General features: G+C 49.8%; 1 protein-coding gene across 2 annotated transcripts; it reads right to left on the bottom strand.

The window, feature by feature from the left end:
* Positions 1-9,153: 9,153 nt before the first annotated feature.
* On the bottom strand, positions 9,154-18,686 carry LOC103112877 (polyunsaturated fatty acid lipoxygenase ALOX15B-like). Of its 2 annotated transcripts, XM_007522348.3 has the most exons (14): positions 18,531-18,686; positions 18,214-18,436; positions 17,873-17,954; positions 14,887-15,009; positions 14,502-14,605; positions 13,189-13,361; positions 12,793-12,939; positions 12,483-12,686; positions 11,033-11,119; positions 10,702-10,871; positions 10,428-10,549; positions 10,230-10,330; positions 9,980-10,150; positions 9,154-9,565 (listed from the first exon to the last, which is right to left on the bottom strand). In XM_007522348.3, the coding sequence occupies exons 1-14, from the start codon at positions 18,675-18,677 to the stop codon at positions 9,386-9,388; spliced, it is 2,034 nt and encodes a 677-aa protein (XP_007522410.2). In that variant the 5' UTR covers positions 18,678-18,686; the 3' UTR covers positions 9,154-9,385. The 2 variants fall into 2 exon arrangements, with proteins under 2 accessions (XP_007522410.2, XP_060060350.1); XM_060204367.1 differs by lacking the exon at positions 14,887-15,009.
* Between the last annotated feature and the right edge of the window lie 233 nt (positions 18,687-18,919).

The raw sequence follows: 18,919 nt of genomic DNA, 5'->3' as shown, positions 1-18,919 counted from the left end.
CAGAACATTTTTCCATGAATGGTTTGTTGTTTTTATCTTGTATTTTTGAATTTTAAAGTTTGATTGAGCCTTCCAAAGAGTTCTTCTCCAAAGTTTCAACCATTAATCTAGGGTGGTGCTGTTTCATACCCTTAACATCAGTGAATCCACTTCTTTTTTTTTTTCTCACAGTATATTATTTAGTTTATTTTTTGGTCTTTACTGGAGAGGATTAATAGTTTATAGTTGACTGCAAAATGATGAACACACCTCTGAAGTGACTAGTAAGGTCACATATTTTCACATGCTTATTAGATATCTAAGTTTTTTTATGAACTCCATTTCCCTTTGCTATTTTTTAATTTTTTATATTTATTTATTTATTTATTTTCACTTTTGTTGCCTGTGTTGTTTTTCATTGTTGTCGTAGTTATTATTGTTGTTGTTACTGATGTTGTTGTTGGGTAGGGCAGAGAGAAATGGAGAGAGTAGGGGAAGACAGGGAGGGGGAGTGAAAGACAGACACCTGCAGACCTGCTTCACCACCTATGAAGTGACTCCCCGGTAGGTGGGGAGCTGGGGGCTCGAAACAGGATCCTTACGCCGGTCCTTGTGCTTTGCGCCACGTGCACTTAACCTGTTGCACTACCGTCTGACTCCCCCCTTTGCTATTTTTAAAAGGTTTATTTATTGATTGATTGATTTGAAAGAGACCAGCACACTTCTCAGCTCTGGCATATGTGGTGCTGTGGACTGGAACTCTGGGGCCTCAGACATGCCCTCTTTTCTCTTGGTTATTAATGTTTTAAAGTTCACTATATATTTCTGATATTAACTATTTGTTTGTTTGCCTTTCATTTACTAGCCTTCATAAATGGTTCTATTGGTTACTTGCTTTTATTTATTTATATTTTTTTGTCTGTCAATTCTTGCCTCGGCATCGACCTGTTAATGCCTTCCCTGCTAATGTCTTAGAGGCTTCTGGCTCCGCTTCCACCTCCTTAACAGCTCCTTCCCAACTCACCATGCCTCGTCCTAGGCCCCTGGGCAGGGGCATTTAGGGGTAAACTGCGCTCCTGTCCCATCTCTCACCCTACAGATTTCCCTCTTGTCTCTTGTCTTGAGCCCATCTTGTTCCTTAACAGAAAGACCTGTGATGGTGGAATCAAGAGTCTGGAATGGTAAAGAAGGCGTTAGTCTTACCCCTCTGGCCAGCTGGCTAAACTGGGACAGGCATCTCCAGTGTTGATCCACAATTACCTCAGCGTCTTGTGAATATAATCTGGACTCCCTATTCTTGACCCCATTCCATGCAGAGGACAACGAGGAGACAGAAGGGGCAGGTCACTCCAGATAGGGAGGTGGCAATTTTAACAAACAAGGGAGCAAACCTATGAGGCTTGTCTTGGGCACCAGTGAGCAGAGTTTATCTTCACACCTGCCTGTCAAATATTAATTTTTTTAAAAATAGGGACCTGACTCCTGTATGCCATCCAAGTAGTCTCAGCACCACAGTACTCTCTCTCTCTTTTTTATTACCAGAGCATTACTCAGCTCTGGCTTATGGTGGTGAAGGGGATTGAACCTGGGACTTTGGAGCCTCAGGCATGAGAGCCTGTTTGCATAACCATCATGCTGTCTCCCCCTGGCCCACAGTACTCTCTTAAGTCTGTCTTTGGGGCAATTGCTAGGAGTTAAGAAGCAAATTATTGAATAACTGCACATTCAAGAAGAGAAGGAGGAGAATTCCAGTTGTCAGGTTGCAGGTCAGATGGAGGTTACAGTCTCTATTTAAAATTTAAAAAGACAGCCAGAAATGGAGAGGGCAGGGAGAGATAGAAGAGACAGACAGAGAGACACCTGCAGCACTGCTTCACACTTGCAAAGCTTTCCTCCTGCAGGTGGGGACTGGAGGGTTTGAACCTGGGTCCTTGTGCACTGCAACATGTGTACTCAACCACCGCAGGACCTCAACAGTCTCTATTTTAAAAAAAAGATTTAAAGAGAGAGAAGAGAGAGATATATTAGAGCACTGCTCTGGCATACACTGGCATACAGTGGATCTAGTCATAGATCAAACACACTCAACCCACTGAGCTGCCTCTCTGGTTTTCTCCACTTTCTCTCTCTCTCTCTCTCTCTCTCTCTTCTTCTTTAATATTTATTTATTTATTTATTCCTTTTTGTTGCCCTTGTTTTATTGTTGTAGTTATTATTGTTGTTGTCGTTGTTAGATAGGACAGAGAGAAATGGAGAGAGGAGGGGAAGACAAAGAGGGGGAGAGAAAGACAGACACCTGCAATCACCACCTGTGAAGTGACTCCCCTGCAAATGGGGAGCCAGGGGCTCGAACCGGGATCCGCCGGTACTTGGCTTTGTGCCACATGCGCTTAACCCGCTGTGCTACCGCCCGACTCTCCTCTCTTTCTTCTTTTATCTCTCCGTCTCTCTTGCTTGATAGGACAGACAAAAATTGAGAGGGGCGAGGGAGATAGAAAGAGATACCTGCACCACTGCTTCAGCACTCATGAAGCTTCCCTTCTGCAAGTGGGGACTGGGGACTTGAACCTGGGTACTTGCTCGTGGTAACATGTGCACTTAATCAGGTGTGCCACCACTTTTTAAAGGATATATACTCTGTAGATATCCCTTCCCAACACATAGCACGACTTTGGGGACCTAGCTGCCCAAAGCCTCATTGACCATGAGTAAATCCCCTTCTTAGGCCAGGGGGCCATGATGCTGAATGCCCCCTAGGGGAGACTGGATATCCCCTAGAAGGGAATGTTACTTGTAACAACCTCTTCTTCTTACTGCCAAGAGTCAGGTGTGTGTGAGAGAGAGAGAGAGAGAGATAGAGAGAGACAGAGACAGAGAGACATGGATGGACAGAGAGTGAAAGTGAAGAGAAGATGGTGGCACCCAAGTGCGACCAGGTGCTCCTGTCGAGGGTGCTGTCCTGGAACTTTGAGCGGCCTTGCACCAAAATCGCCCTGCACACCTCCGCAATCTGCGCTAAGAACCGCATTGGATTGAGCAAGGGAGAAAAGCCCGTGACCTATGAGGGGACACGTGCACTGCATTGCCCACCTGTCGCTACACATGGAAACCTGGGCGGAGAGGACTGTGCTCCAGAGAGAACTGTAGTTGTGTTCCTGTGGAAGTTCGTAATGGACACCTTCCCAGGCTACCTGGCCAACCAGACCAGATTGTCCTGAAAAGGCTGCCAACCAGCTGGACATCTGTGCCTTGGTCCTCAGACAGCTGCCTCCACATAAGTTCTATTTCCTTGTGGGCTACAGTGAAATTCTGCTGTCCTACTTTTATAAGTGATCTGTGCAACTGCACCTCCAAACTGTGCCCTGAAAGTTTGTGTATATCTAGGACAATTTTTTTTTTTTTTTTTGCATCAAGCTCTGTCTTGCAAAGGACAGATACATGTGGAAAAAGAGCAAAGGACAAATGGAAGAAATGTCCCTTAGAGTACGGAAGCTTCATTTTCAAATCTGTTGTTGAATAAAATGAATATGCCGGGGCTGGGTGGTGGCGCACCAGGTTGAGCGCACATGTTACAATGCGCAAGGACGCAGGTTCGAGCCCCCAGTCCCCACCTGCAGAGGGAAAGCTTCACAAGTGGTGAAGCAGGGCTGCAGGTGTCTCTCTATCTCTCACCCTCTCTATCCCTCCCTTCCCTCTCGATTTCTGACTGTCTCTATCCAATAAATAAAGATAATAAAAAAATTTAAAAAAATGAATATGCCGTGTTTAAATAAAAAAAAGGAAGAGAAGAGAATCAGAGAGATTCACAGCATCGGGGTAGCGGAGTGGTGGTGGAGGTGGTGGTGGTGGAGTCTTCAGTAAAGTCGGGAACTGACGGATTGCTTGGATCACCACTACAGAGCTGCCTCAGGCCATCCAGCTTCTTTAAGAGACAGAAAGCAGACACTGATCCTGAAAGACAACAAATACCAGTTTATTGACAGGGCCAAAACTGTTTTCCTCCTCACTAGTTCACACATAATACATGTGATTATTCTGTCTTTACATCCAACATTAAAACAAATTTTGTTGGATATCTTTCATGTGTCAGCACAGGGCTGGGCAGCAGGTACATAGAGTTAAGTGAGACCTACCTCCCACCTATAAAAATCTCATGGTCTTATTGGGGAGACACACAAAAATATGTTGAGTTTGTTAGAAAAACCAGGATGTATTTTTGCACAGAAAAACATAGAAAAATATGTCATGACGTTTCTTTTTTTTTAATTCTTTTTCTTTTTTTTAACTTAAAAAAAATCTTTATTTGTTGAATAGAGAAAGTCAGAAATTGAGAGGAAAGGGGGTGATAGAGAGGGAGAGAGACAGAGAGACACCTGTAACCCTGCTTCACCACTTGTGAAGCTTTCCCCCTGCAGGTGGGGACCAGGGGCTCGACTCTGGGTCCTTGTGCACTGTAACATGTGCGTTCAACCAGATGCGCCACCACCTGGCCCCATGTCATGACATTTCTGACAACCCAGTATAACAAAAGTCACAGAAGGGTTTTAGGAAGTATTTGTGTATGAATGCCCTCATTAGGAACTGATTTTTTTGGCACCTGAAGTATATGTCACTATGGTGGACCATCATGGACATTGTCCTAGTTTACAGTCCAGTGATAGTAGGAAGAATGGGATCTTGTTTTCTGGAACATGCCTCCACAGTGGTTTTGAGGACAAAAAGAAGGTAAATGGCCTTTGGAGCATAAAAGAGGTACACCTTACTTCCTCTCACAGTCCATTGGTCAGCATCGGTCATGTGACCCCACCTCAACTGAAAGGTAGGATGGGAACTGTTGGGAAGCAGTCTTGGGTGGGGGAAAACTTTTCCTGCCATAGCAACTAGCAGTTTCTTCCTTTCCATATTAAGTCTAACAGTTTACTTCATGGAATTTTAATATCCAGGAAAATAATTTAAGGACAGAAAAAATGATAGACGAATCATCGTTCTGAAGGTAGTGCCTGAAGAGAACGTCTATTGGTTCCCTCCCTCCCTTCCTTCCTTCCTCTCTTTTCTTCTCTCTCTCTCTCTTGCCCCTCTTCTCTCCTTTCTGTTGTTAAAATTTCCGGAAGGCTCTTGCCGGCGGGTTAGCTTGCTTCACGGGCGGGTAACAGAGACACGGAGACAACGGCTGGGCAGGGAAGCTGTATTTCTTTATTCAGGAACAACGATTCATAAACTAAGACAAACTAATCACCAAACAGAACTCCGCTGTCTCTTTGCGGCGGCGCAAGCACTCTTTCTTTTACTCTCGAACTCAGGAACCCTCTCCCTTACTCTCGAACTCAGGAACTCTGGAACTCTCGGACTGGGGAACCCTCTGAAACTCTTCCACTGTGGAACTCTCTTACTCTGTAACCCTGAAACTCTCGAACTCAGGAACCCAGGAACTCTTGGACTCAGGAACCCTCTCTCTTACTCTGGAACTCAGGAACTCTCTCTCGGGGTTCCTCGGGGCGGGGCCAAGCAGGCCCGCGAAATTAACAGGACTGATCCAATTCTCTTGGCGGGGGAGGGCTAGAACAAACCAATGTAAAGCATACGACAATTCCCCCTTTTCTTTTTAACTAAATGACTATAGTATCAAGGGTGTGGGGTGAACAGAAACATATATAACAAAAACCAGCATGTTGCCAAGGGAAGGCCTGAGGGGGCCATATCTGAAAAAAAACATTTTTTGCCTCTGGAGGGCTACTTGCCTCGACGGGCAATTGCATGGGGGCAGGGAACGGCCTAGAGTCCCACAGGCAGCTGGCTGCAACTTACTTATTATGAAACAAAACTTGTTATTAGCATATCTACTGCACGATCCAACGTTTCTAATAGAGAAGGAATTTGAGACTTTTACATATCAACAACGTCTTCTAACCTTTTGTTACACCCATTCAAGATGGAGACACACCCTAGGTGTGGGCCAGAGAGGAAACCTCAGGCATGAGAATAATTAGCATAGCCATTGTGCGATCTACCATTTCTAATAGAGAAGGTAACGGAGAGTTTTACATATCAACAAGTCTATTTAACCTTTTATTTAGACTAACTTAGTTAAAATATATTGATTGTTAACTAATTTTTACCTTAGACTTTAAATGTAAGTTAATTTTATCTTTATGAGAATTACATTGAAAACCTTTTTCATTTAACTTTGACTAGTAAGAATTTAGCCTTAAAGCTACTGTTTACCAAACTTTAAACATACACATAAACATGGTCATTAATACACAAGGAGAGAAACCTTTGTTACGAAGACATGTCATTTTAAACACGAATTTAAATCTGTACTGTCTTAGTTGTTGGGGGGGGTCACCATTCGGAGGTGGCTTCCCGCGCAGCTCCATTCCTGAGCAGCTTCACTTCTAGGAATTGCAGGTTGTGATCTCTGCACAAATCTCTGCTTACTCCAGCTTGTCTGCCTTCAGACCGGACCGGCGGCTGGAGATCTCGTGTGCCCAGTTTTGGCAGGGAGCCCCGGGGGTCCGGGAGGCCCGGGATGGTTCCAGAATTTATAGAAAGAGGGCAGGCAGGCCAGTTTTGTAGAAGGCGTGAGCCTAGGTGTCCAGGGGTGGTGGCCATGATAGGCCACGGCCCTGCCCCATGGCCCTGCCATGTCTGCTGCCCTGCTCGCAGTGGCCGAGCAGCGTGGAGGGATCACGCGTCCAGTGCCCTGCTCCACGCGGTGGAGAGCCGGCTCCTGTGGGCTGGCCTCGGGCTCTTGCGTGTTGGCCTCGGGCTCTTGCGTGTTGGCCTTGGGCTCCAGGGGCTCTTGTGTGCTGGCTTTGGCCTCCTGCGGGATGCGGGGCTGCGGGGCTGCGGGGCTGCGGGGCTGCGGGGCGCGGTACGCAGGGTTGTCTGGGCGCAGCCGGCTGGCTGGCTGTTTAACCAGGTGGAAACGGCAGCTCCGCGCCTCGCCTCCCACCCGCTGGCTCTTGCTGCTGGCTGTTCTGAGTTCGCCTGAGCGAGTGGAAACCACAGAGTGGTCCAAAGATAAATGTTCCAGAAACAGCAAAACAGTCTCGTGAAGAAAGAGCAGAGGCCCTTTTTGTTGTTAAAATTTCGGAGGCTCTGGCCGGGCTGGCTTGCTTCACGGGCGGGTAACAGAGACACGGAGACAACGGCTGGGCAGGGAAGCTGTATTTCTTTATTCAGGAACCACGATTCATAAACTAAGACAAACTAATCACCAAACAGAACTCTGCTGTCTCTTTGCGGCGGCACAAGCACTCTCTCTTACTCTGGAACTTGGGAACTCTCCAACTCTGGAACTCTGGAACTCTCGTACTGGGGAACCCTCTGAAACTCTTCCACTGTGGAACTCTCCCTTACTCTGTAACTCTGAAACTCTCGAACTCAGGAACTCAGGAACCCTCCAACTCTGGCACTCTGGAACTCTCGTACTGGGGAACCCTCTGCAACTCTTCCACTGTGGAACTCTCTCTTACTCTGTAACTCTGAAACTCTCGAACTCAGGAACTCAGGAACCCTCTCTCAGGGTTCCTCGGGGCGGGGCCAAGGAGGCCCGCGAAATTAACAGGACTGATCCAATTCTCTTGGCGGGGGAGGGCTAGAACAAACCAATGTAAAGCATACGACACCTTTCTTCCTTTCTTATTTGATAGGACAGAAATGAAGGGGCAAAGGGGAAATGAGAGAGAGAGAGAGACACCTGTACCATTGCTTCATGACTCATGAAGCTTCTCCCACAGATGAGGCCACTGGGAGTTGAAGCTGAGTCCTTGAACATTAGATAATATGTGTGCTCAACTGGGTGCCAATTCCTTTATCTTTTTCCACTAGGGTTATTGCTGGGACTCAGTTCCTGCATGATGACTCTGCTGTTTCCCAGCAGTCACTTATTTGTTTATTTATTTATTTTTCTTTTTTGGTAGAAGGTGAAAGGCAAACAGATAGACACACACACACACACACACACACACACACACACACACACACACTGAGGTATTCCTCTCCTCTCTCTGTCTCTCCTCTTTGAATCTAGAGTAGAATTAAAAACAAAATCTGGCCTGAGTAGGTCACTCACTGATATTACACATGTGTGAATCCCTCAGTCATTCCCTGGCACCACACAAAGAATGAATAAGAAATATTAGAGGGAGACGGGAGGTAGCACAACGGGTTAAACGCACATGCTGCAAAGTGCAAGGATTGGCGTGAGGATCCCGGTTCCAACCCCCGACTCCCCACCTGCAGGGGAGTCGCTTCACAGACAGTGAAGCAGGTCTACAGGTGTCTATCTTTCTTTCCCCCTCTCTGTCTTCCCCTCCTCTTTCCATTTTTCTCTGTCCTATCCAACAATGATGACACCAATAACAACAATAATAGTAATAACTACAGGAACAATAAAAACAAGGGCAATAAAAAGGAAATAAATAAATAAATATTTTTAAAAAAGGAATATTGGAATTCCATCACTGAGGATCAACTCTAGGTGGCATTATACAGTTAATGAAATAAGTGTCTAATTTATAGCATATAAACCTTAAGTACAACTTTGAGGCAAGTCTTATTTAATTTTATTTTAGAATATTTAATTTATTTATTTATTTTGCCTCCTGGGTTATCACTGGGGCTTGGTGCCTGTACTATGAATTCACTGCTCCTGGCAACCATCTTTTTTCATCGTTGTTGCTGTTATTGTTGTTGTTGCTACTGTTGTTGTTGCATAGGACAGAAAGAAATTGAGAGAGGAGGGGAAGACAGAGGGGGAGAGAAAGATAGACACCCACAGACCTGCTTCATGGCTTGTGAAACGAACCCCTCCCCCTTTGCAGGTGGGGAGCTGGGGGGGGGTTGAACCGGGATCCTTGCACTTCACACTATGTGTATTTAACTTGGTGTGCTACTACCCAGCCCCGATTTTATTTATTCCTTAAAATAGAGACAGAGTGGAAGAGAGAGACATTAAGGGGACTATGGATATGCATTTTAAGGTTTGGGAGTCTTCAAAGATCGTGGTGGCTGAGACTGTGAGACCTTTCTTTGGAAGCATTTCTTTCTGTTCTGTTGACTATGTGAGGCAAAATATGTGAGGTTTGGCTGTCTCAAAGAGACAGATGGAAGGGGGGGATTGGTTTTCTGGGGTTTCCATTTCTTTGGGTGGTGATTAGCCTCCAGCAGTGAAGTCAAAGAAATATCTTAGTTCTGTTTATTTATTCTGGAGAGAGACACAATGAAACTGAGAGGCAAGGGGGAGGTAGAGAGGGAGCAAGAGAGACACCTGTGACATTGCATCACTGTCCCCTACAGATAGGGACCAAAGGTTTAACTGGGGTCCTTGTGCACTGAACCAGATATGCCACTGCTCAGCTTGTCAAAGCGATGACTTTCAAGGCCCGGTTGCTCAGGGGATTTAGATAGAGACACTGTTCTCGATGAGGGGCGGGTACAGGTAGGTGTAGGGCAGCTCCAGGCTCTGGTTCCGTTCTTGGATGTCCTGAGAGATTTGGGCCAGGCGGTTCTGGAAGGCGGTGATGCTCAGGCGTGGGGCCTCCTCGGTGAAGTGTTCATCAGGGTAGGTGCCCAGGGGCCGCTGGGAATCAACCACAAGTTTGGGTGAAGGGGCTGCTGAGCAACCTTTCACCTCCACCTTGGGGGAGAAGAAGTAGCTTCCAACTGAGCCTCCTCTGTGTCCCTTTCCCCTGAGCAGAGAGGGAGGGTCACTGTGGGAAGCTCTTGGAGAAAGAGAGCTGGTGTGGGAGTTTGTTGAGAGGGGCAGCTGCCCTGGGGCACAGTCGGGTTGTCTCGTAGCTAAGGGTGACTTTGCTCTCATTTGACTGTTATGAGATGTCCCAACGCACCAGTGTCCTCCTGGGAAGACTCAGTGATGATGGGATTCAGTTCCTTAATGACAGAGTGGGGTCAGGGCCAGCAAGGATAAACAGGACCCCTTCTCTTAACACCCCCTCCACTCCCCAACTGGACTGGCTCCCAGCCCTGAACTCACTCGGTTTGGAGGGTCCTTGCTCAGCAGCCAGAGGACACCGATGACATCACCTGTAGCATTGACAGGCGGGAGGGTGGCCAAGAACCTCTCTAGTGTTGCTTGGCCTTTGGAGGTGGGTGGTGGCAGCTGCATGGTTGGTGGCAGGTTAGGCATCCAGGCACAGGAGTCAAACTGAAGGGAGAGAGGGCAGAGTGGGGTTTTGAACCAGCTCCTTCTCACCCTCCTGCCATCCCTGCTGCTCTCCTCTCACCTGTCCTGAACTGACGGCAGTGTGCTTGGCAGAGCAGTTGAATATCACCATTGTGATGTACTGGACCAGGGCTTCCCGGCTCTCCAGGGAGGAGGGCACCCCTGCAGGGGAAATTGGGCTGGGGATCAGGCTACAGGGGTCTATATGACTGTGCTACAGACGTCTGAGGGTGGGACCCAAGGATCAAGGTCCTCTTACCTGAATTCTTCCGGCCTAAGAAGCCCTCAGCAAAGATTTCCCACACCCAGGCCTGGAGTTCACTGTCATCTCGGACTGACACGTCACTCGGATAATAAAGCTCAATCACTTCAGAGACAAAGCTGCAAGGTGCTCGGGGCTTAGTCCCAGCCTGCAGCCCTCAGCCTCTCTGAGGAGTGCCCCACCCAGAGTTGTAATGCCCTCTCCTCCTTTTCCACTCTCCCAGCCTCCCTCCCATCCCCCAGCTCTCTGCCAATGACCCCCCACCCCTCACCGCTCCACTGCACTCCAAATCTGCATCCCATCGTCCCGGTAATAGTAGCCTGGGATGTCTTCAACTTCTCGTGCCCGGATATCATCAGGCAGACACAGGGTGGAGTAGGTCAGCTGTTCCATGTTCCTCTGTATCAGCTCAGAGAAGCCTCTGATGCCAAGACCTGTGGACTGGGAGGTGGGATTCCTGGGTGCCAGGACCCTTGCCCCAGAAGCAGGTGGTAGAGCTGCTTGGAGGGTGAAAGGGTCACTCTCATCCCAGGCCCCCAAATTCTTCAAACAGAAGAACTATGCTGCCCACCCCTCCACCCCCACCCCAAAGCAGCTCTTACCCTGTCCACCACATGCCCGGGGGAGATGAGCAGCTGCCGGGCTAGCGTGTTGATGTGCAGCGTGTGTCGAGTGTGTGGGATTAGCAACTGTAGGGGCCAGAAGAGGCAGAGCCCTGTGAAGGCTGAGTGTTTCTGACTCCAGTCCTCCCCCCGCCCCCACGGAAGCACCCAGCCATGTACATCGCTCAAGGAAAGAGATGGCAGGACCAGAGGGACAGCCTGGGACTGGGATCAAAACTCCAGGCCCAGTGATGGCAACTGGGTTTTACCAGCATCCCGCTCTGTGATCTTGGGCATGCACCTTCCTCTCTTTGGATATCAGAGTTTGAGCAAGAAGAGGGTGCCAATGTGGGTGAGCCTTCAAGTTGTGGCATCCTGTGATTTGCTAAGCTCTGGACAGGCACAGCACCATGAAGACTGGGGCCCATGGAGCTGGCAATGTGGACCCATCTCCCAGAGCCCAGCCCTCAGGGATGGGCCCTGGGAGTCACAGATAGGCAGGAAGAATCAGCAGAGTGGGTCTACAGAGAAGAGCCTGCACCTAGGGCCCAAGAGGCTGTGCAAGTCAGAATCAGAATGACAACAGTCATGGACCCTGTTGGGAGAATTTCTGTCCCTTCTAGAGCAGGTGCCTCAGTTTCCTGGGGGAAATAAATTTGGATTCTCTGAAGGTGTAGTAGAGCCCAGGACACTCTCAAAACCCATCTTAGTGACAAAGGTCTCCGAGCTCTCCCTTGCAGGGATCCCCATCTCTGCAGAGAACCTGATGATCCCCTGAGCAAGACTTTCATGCCTGAGGCTCTGAGATTCAATCCCAACAACACTATAAGCCAGAGGCTCTGGCATCTCTCACCCATTTAAATAAAGAAAAGAAAGGGGCTGGGTGGTGGCACACCTGCTTGAGTGCACATGTTACAGTGCACAAGGACCCAGGTTCAAGACCCTGGTCCCCACCTGCAGGGGGAAAGCTTCATGAGTGGTGAAACAGGGCTGCAGGTATCTCTCTGTCTCTCTCTCCCCCTCTACCTCCCCCTACCCTCTCGATTTCTGGCTGTCTCTATCCAATAAAGATAATTTAAAAGAAAGAAAGAAAGAAAGAAAGAAAAAGAAAATCTACTGGTCCCTCAAAGCCATGCCTACTTGTTGGCCTCTGCCAGACCCACTCCACTCCTTCCACAGGGATGGGCTTCTGCGATGGCTTGTGTTCAAATATGAAGGGAACCTGTCAGTGTACACACAGTCCCTGTCCTCACCCCAGGCCCCAGGCACCTCATCCCAGTTCAAGACTAGCCAAAAACAGGCTTCCAGGGATGTTGTCCAGGGAGAAATGTCTAAAGCAAGATGGGGACTCTGCACCCAAGCTTGGAAGGGGCAACATGGGGGATTGCTTAGAAGGGGTGCCCCGAGGGGCAAGCCAAGGCTTAGGCCACAGTCTTGCTGAGCCACTAACTTTGAAGAGTGGGTGGCAGCTGGGCAGCTGACGCAGGGTCGCCAGGGTGAAGACCTCAGGCAGCAGGTGCTCCTGCAACAAGTGTGTGATGGCCTCGTGGATGGAGAACTCTGCGTTGCGCACCCACGTCTTGGCCAGCAGCCAGTCCCACTTGTCATCACTGGGCAGGAAGATGGGGCTGTTGGGTCCAGGGGTCTGGGTGAGCTGTAGGCAAGGCCAGTGGGGGAGCAGCAGCTATAAGTGCCTGCCAAACACTCAGTCAAACCCCTCCCCTACCCTCCCAGGCCTTGGCCCCTGCGTGGCAGCTGACCTGGATGGCGAGGGGCATGAGGGGCCCACACCCTGGGCGCTGGTATAGCAGTGTCATGGGGGCTGCAGAGAACTGAGGCCTCCCATTGACGACATTAGTGTGGATGCCAGAGAGAATTCCATGATCCACCAGGAACAGGGAGCCCTTCTGTGGGAGAGAGAAGGGAATCCAGGGCTGCTGGTTGGCTTTCCAAAAGGGTCAAGAGAAGGGAGAGGATTTGGGGCTGGGAGAGGGGGTGTGCATAGGACAGGGGGACAGAATACTCTTGGCACGTGGTGGGTACACAGTTGCTCCCTAACAAAGGAGTGTGAGTGCAGTCCCTCTCCAGCTGGGGAGGGGCAGACGGGCCAGAAGCACTGAGATGGGAGCCAAAGTCTGGGCTCCTGCACCACTAACCTCCAGCTCAGCCTGCAGACTGGTCCCGGGACCCAGCACTGGTGCCACCATAGCGTCTGTGACTGGGAAGTTTTCTGGGAGGCAGTGGCAGCGGCGGATCAGGACAGGGTTGAAGCCGTTCAGAAACTGGTAAGCGAAGAAGGCATCTTCCTGCCAGTGCTCAAATGTGTATTCTGTAGGGGTGTGAGGGTGATGAACCCAGGGTAGCCCTGCCTGCTGAGGTCTCCCTCACATCTCCTGGTGGAGTTCCTCCTGGGCCCATCTTCTGCTCCTTCCTCCCTTCCTCCCTTCTTCCCTCCCTTCCTTCCTCCCTTCCTCCCTCCCTCCCTTCCTTCCTTCCTTCCTTCCTTCCTTCCTCCCTCCCTCCCTTCCTCCCTCCATTCCTTCCTTCCTTCCTTTCTCTCTCTTTAAAATTCCTTGTCCACTCACCAAGCAGCAGATCTTAGTCCCTAGCCTACCCATGACCAATTACCTAACACCCCTGACCCTGACCCTCCCATTTCCTACTGCCCTGGTGAAGGGCAGCTCCATCCTCCTCGTTGCCTGGCAACCTCTCCTGCAGCTCTCTCCTCTTGCTTTTCCCATAAAGTCCCACCGATTGTCCATCTGGGGACCTCTTGGACTACATGTCTATTTCATCTCTGCTGTCACTGCTTTACTGAGGCCACCATCTTCTGCTGACCGGAGCCAGAGCCTTGTAACTGATCCTCCTGCTTCTCCTCTTATCTCTTAACAAGCCAGCCCTAGCTATACCCCATCTGGTGACCAGTCAGATCTTCCCACTGCACTTAGAAGAGGGCCAGTTCCCTCTGTGGCCTACATGGTCCTGCACAGTTCAGAGCCCACACCTTCCCGGTTCCGTCACTTATCTCCCTTTCTTGCCTCAGCTGTCTTTGACCACAGCGGTACTCAACTTTGAGGGCTCCACATAAAAGCCAGTTTCATGGGAGAATTTTCCAGGGCTCCTTTCTAGACTAGGGCAGTTTTCCTTTTTTATATTCTCTCCTGGGAGCCAATGAGTAATTTCCACAACTGAGAACCAGTATTTGACTTGTCTGTCTGTCTATTCAACAGTGTGCCCTGTGGGGACAAGATCCATATCCTCCACCCAGTGTCTGCTTCTCTTAAAGGCATTGGAACACCAGGGATGCCCACAGTCTACATTCTCTTTCATGTCTGTGGATAAAGGAACATCTACCAAGGGACAGGGGCCTGCCTAGAGTCACACAGTGAATTGGAATATGGTTTCCTGAGACTCCTGACAGCCACAAAAGTTGATACTCTAGGGTGGCACTCAGGCCCAAGCTGCTCACCAGAAGCTGGGGTCTTCTGGAAGTTGAGCACATTTCTCATCTCCTTCAGATTCTTCCAGAGTCCTCTGCGGCTCAGTATCCCTTTGAGTCCTAGCTCTGCAAAACTAACAGAGAATATGAAAGGTGGGGAGGGGGCCAGAAACCCTGGGAGACCCTCCTGCCAGAGTCTTATCCTTCTAGGACATTAGGCCAACCCCCAGGACTTGAGGTAGTCACTGGCCCTTAGGAAACCAAAGCCCTATCTATGGAAATGGTGGTGGGAAGAGGCTGTGCCCTGGGTGGAGTCGCGTGACCCACATTCCTGGTGGTGGGCAGCTAGATAGTGAAGGGGAAAAGCAAGGTCCTCATCTGAAGCCCAGAAGCAAGCGAGAGTTGGTGTCCTCACACAGAGCTGCTTTTCAGGTAGAAACTGGCATTCCTGGTGAAGGAGTATTTGATGTTGAGATCCAGGTCTTTCACAGTCTCCTCATCTAGGCAGTGAGGCCAGCCTGGGATGTAGGTCTTCCAGCTAGAGGGAGGAGCAGGGAGGGTGTCAGCAAGAAACTTTCCCAAGGAGTTGATGGCTGGGGTTGTGCTGGAGAGTTCTCTCTACATATTGGGATCAAAACAAGTAAGCATAGGGACGGCTAGTTCTTGCCATTTCTCATGGTGTGGAAATCAGAGAACTATTCTGGAGAGAGAATTGAAGCAGAGGAGAGAAGCACCTATGGGTCCCAGAGAGAAGGAGAGAGTTGCTTGGGTCCCGTGAGATCTGGTTACACCCTGGCTCTCACTTCCGTGAGTACCCCTGTATCCTGATCATGCATCACTTTTTCTTTTCTTTTCTTTTTCTTTATTTTTTTTCCTGTCTGCTAACTAGTGTGGTTTTTGTTCTCGCTATTGCAAAATTTCCAGCTAACATAGAAGCATCTAGCAGAGGCTGTCCTGAAGTAGGAGTGTCTTTGGCAGGTGTCCCCTGGAGAGCCACTTCAGTCCCAGTAGCTTGGGGGCGGGGTAGGCAGCAGTAATTGACTGTGCGCTGGTCTAAGACACTTCTCAGGCTCTCTATCAAGCAGTAAGCACAGCCTAAAGGCCTTGGAGTGAGCAGGTAGGCCGAGGACCCCCAGACAACCTTCGCCTAATTCATTCCAACCCCATTCAATCCTAGCCTTAGTATTTAAATGTTCACAGAAAAATCTGCAATTAAAGGACATGGCCACTAGATGGTAGACACATCTCTTGGTTCTTAGATTTTTAATGCACACAGGATCTACATAGAGATCTTGGTAAAATGCAGATTCTGATTTAGTGGATCTGTGGTGGGAGGACCCCAAAACAGATATTTCTGAAACGTCCCAGGGGGTGCTTAAGCTGTGGATCTTAGACCTCACATTTAAGTATATTGAGGGTAGACACAGCAGGGGCAGTTGAGAGCCAGCTTGGATAGCAATAAGGGTCCATATCTACACAGGGTGTGACCTTCTTAACAATTTGAGTGATATTGGTATTTTAAGGAGCTTTGCAGAAAAAAAAAAAGAGATCAAAGAGGTTCAATGAGGACTGGAGATCTATATAGCTTTCTAGGTTTGAGTCCTGGCATCACATGGGAGATGCTATGGCACCAGAGGAAGTTCCCTGTGGTCCTCTCATCTGATTGAGAAAGTCACACTTAGTGATGAAACTGTGCATGTGTGAGGTCCAAGTTCTGCCAAAATAAACAAATAAACAAATAAATTAAATGGTTTCCTTAAGCTTTTGGATAGCTCCTGGGGGATAGGTGATCTGGGAGGGCAACTGCTTTGTCATGTGCTCAACCCAGGTTCAAGCCCCAGGTACATCACATGAAAGCACTACAGCTCTGGGGGGAGTGTCCATGCTGCAGTAGCTCTTTCCATCTCTCTCTTTCTAAAAAAAGTTGGCCTGCATTAAAAAAAAAAAAAAAAAAAGACTTAACAGCTGCTTTTGGCAGGATGTAGACTGGTAACTGGGTCTCCTGCCTGTAAGTGTCTTTGTTTTGACAAGGAAAGAAGAAATGCCATTCCATGGGCACCGCAGACCTCCTTATCTGTTTCTTCACCTAAGGCTGCTGCTGGCAGATCTGGTGCAACGTTTCCAGTAAGAATGGGATGAGCTGGCAGCAACCATGTCCCCAGAGAGCTGGAGCAGAGTCTATCATGCAAGCTTCAGACAGTAACTGAGTTGACCAGACCAAGACCCTTTTGAAAACTGACACCTGTTCACCTGGTCTTAACCTAACTGATTATGTCTGTATTGCCAGAATCCTGCCAAGACCATCTAGAGACTCCTCCATGCTTCACATCTGAGGACTCTGACGTGTCTCCAGTGAGAAGCCTGTTAAATCAGTTTAGCAAGAATTCTCTGTTCCTAATGTGTCTTTATTGCAATTCCCATCTGCTGATTCCCTCTTTATGCTGACTGTCTTTGCTGAATTTGGAGTTGAGCCTTATCTTTCTCCATTATTGCAAAGGTCTTGAAATCTGTCATGATGGTCATAAACAAAATCTTCCTTAACAGAAGAAGAAGAAGAAGAAGAAGAAGAAGAAGAAGAAGAAGAAGAATGGGAAGAATGGGAGGGGGAGGGGGAGGAGGAGGAGGGGGAGGAGGGGGAGGGGGAGGAGGAGGGAAAGAAAACCAACACCTGAGTACTGGTTGAAGGCTTCTTACCTTAAGCATCCCCACCAGCCCTTCAACCACCACATACATGTCGCCTCCACTCAAGGTGACTCTAGGACCTGGATCCCAGCTTCCCTCCAGCAGCACTGAGCCCACAGTAGAGGAAGATCCCCCTATCATCCCTTACCCACTCTGGGGCTTGGGGTGGTGTATTCCTAGTGCCACCCATATTTCTAGGAAGACACACCTGTTTGGTGTGTGGAAAACTGACAAAGTCGGGCAGTGAAGATGCCAGTAAAAGGGAGACATCTAGGGCAGTGGTTTCAGATTCTGTGAGCATCAGACTCACCTGGAAGGTTTAACAATGCTGCTGCCCCCATTGTCAATACCTATGATTCGGTGGGCCTGACGGATTTGGCATTATTTTCTTGACTTTGTTTATTTATTTATTTAGCCACCTCAGGGGGGCTTTGGTGAAGCTCCTGGTGACTTTCAGATAAACAGACAGACAAGAGCAGAAGTAGACAAGAAAAAGCATCACAGCTCTGAAGTCTCTCCCCAGTGTGCCATAGTGCGGCCAGGCTAGCCTGGGTCTTGCACAAGCCCATGTCGGGGGTGGGGCTTGGCATTTCTGGGGGTTGTGATCAGAAAACCCAGGCAAAGACTTTACTGAGGACCACCAGGAAGGACACTCGGGCTGTCCATCATCCCGAGGGTGACAGCCCTCATCTCCCCCACAGTGGGCCCTCCCTCCTCACCGGTACTTATGGCGCCTGGCCTGCAGCTCTTCCAAGCGCTGTTGCAGGAGCCTAGGGTGCTGGTCTGCCCAGGAGACCCTCGCTGTGGGAGGTGAGGAGGGTGGAGGTCAGAGAACCCCCTGACTTCTGACCTCAGCCACGCCCCCTGCCACACCGGGCATCCCCTGCCAGGTCCTGTGCCCCAAATACGGTTTCTCCAGCAGGGGCTATCATTGCTTCTCCCTCCACCCTTACCGGTCCCCCCACCTCCGCCCAGTGCTCACCTCCCCACTCTCCCCGCCCTTCCCCACAACAACCAGCCTTCTCCCTCTGTCTGTCGCTTCTCTGCCCACCCCCTTCACCTGCCCCGGGTCGCAGCTCCAGATTGTCTGCATCCTCCAGCCACTGGTAGCAGGGGAAGCGGAGGGGGGCGCCCCCTGGTGGCGTGACCTGGAACCAGCGGCAGAACCAGGCATTGGGGGGCAAGGGTCCGAGCGGGGGGGGCAGCGCGGGGGGCACCTTGTGCACGCGCAGCAGCAGCACTTCGCCCACGTCCTGGGGGGCTGTCACCTCAAAGTCCTCCTCCTGGGGGCGGGGAGGTTTGGCACCCAAAAGGACCGACCCTTTTACCCCAAGTCCCCCCCCCCCCCATCCTCTCCTTTCCCTAGCCCGCACTCACAGCACCGGCATTGAACTCCTTGCCGAAATGGTCCAGGGGAAGTGGGGATGTCTCCCCCCGCGTCCCCACGACGGTGACAGATATTCTGTCCCATGTGCCAGCCCCAAAGGCCTTCCCAGTGGATACCCTCATCCTGAACTTGATCATGGTGCCTCCCCTCACCTGGCTCTCCACTGCTGGGACAGCTGAGTTTTCACTGGCCCAGCCCTGCTCCACCCAGCCCCTCTCAGGCGGGGCTTCCCAGTGTCTGCATCTCTCAGTGCCTTGGAACCCTATTCTCCAAAAAGTATGCTCTGACTCAGGGCAGGGTGAGGTGGGGGTGGAGTGTGAGACTGACTGAGGGAGTGGAGGGGAGCAATGCAGAGTGAGGCTGGGCAGTACTGGGAAGT

The sequence above is a fragment of the Erinaceus europaeus genome, chromosome 12 (genome assembly GCF_950295315.1).
Source record: "Erinaceus europaeus chromosome 12, mEriEur2.1, whole genome shotgun sequence".
Taxonomy (NCBI): domain Eukaryota; kingdom Metazoa; phylum Chordata; class Mammalia; order Eulipotyphla; family Erinaceidae; genus Erinaceus; species Erinaceus europaeus.
The sequence above is the reverse complement of the archived record's forward strand: the minus strand, read 5'-3'. Positions and strand labels throughout refer to the sequence as shown.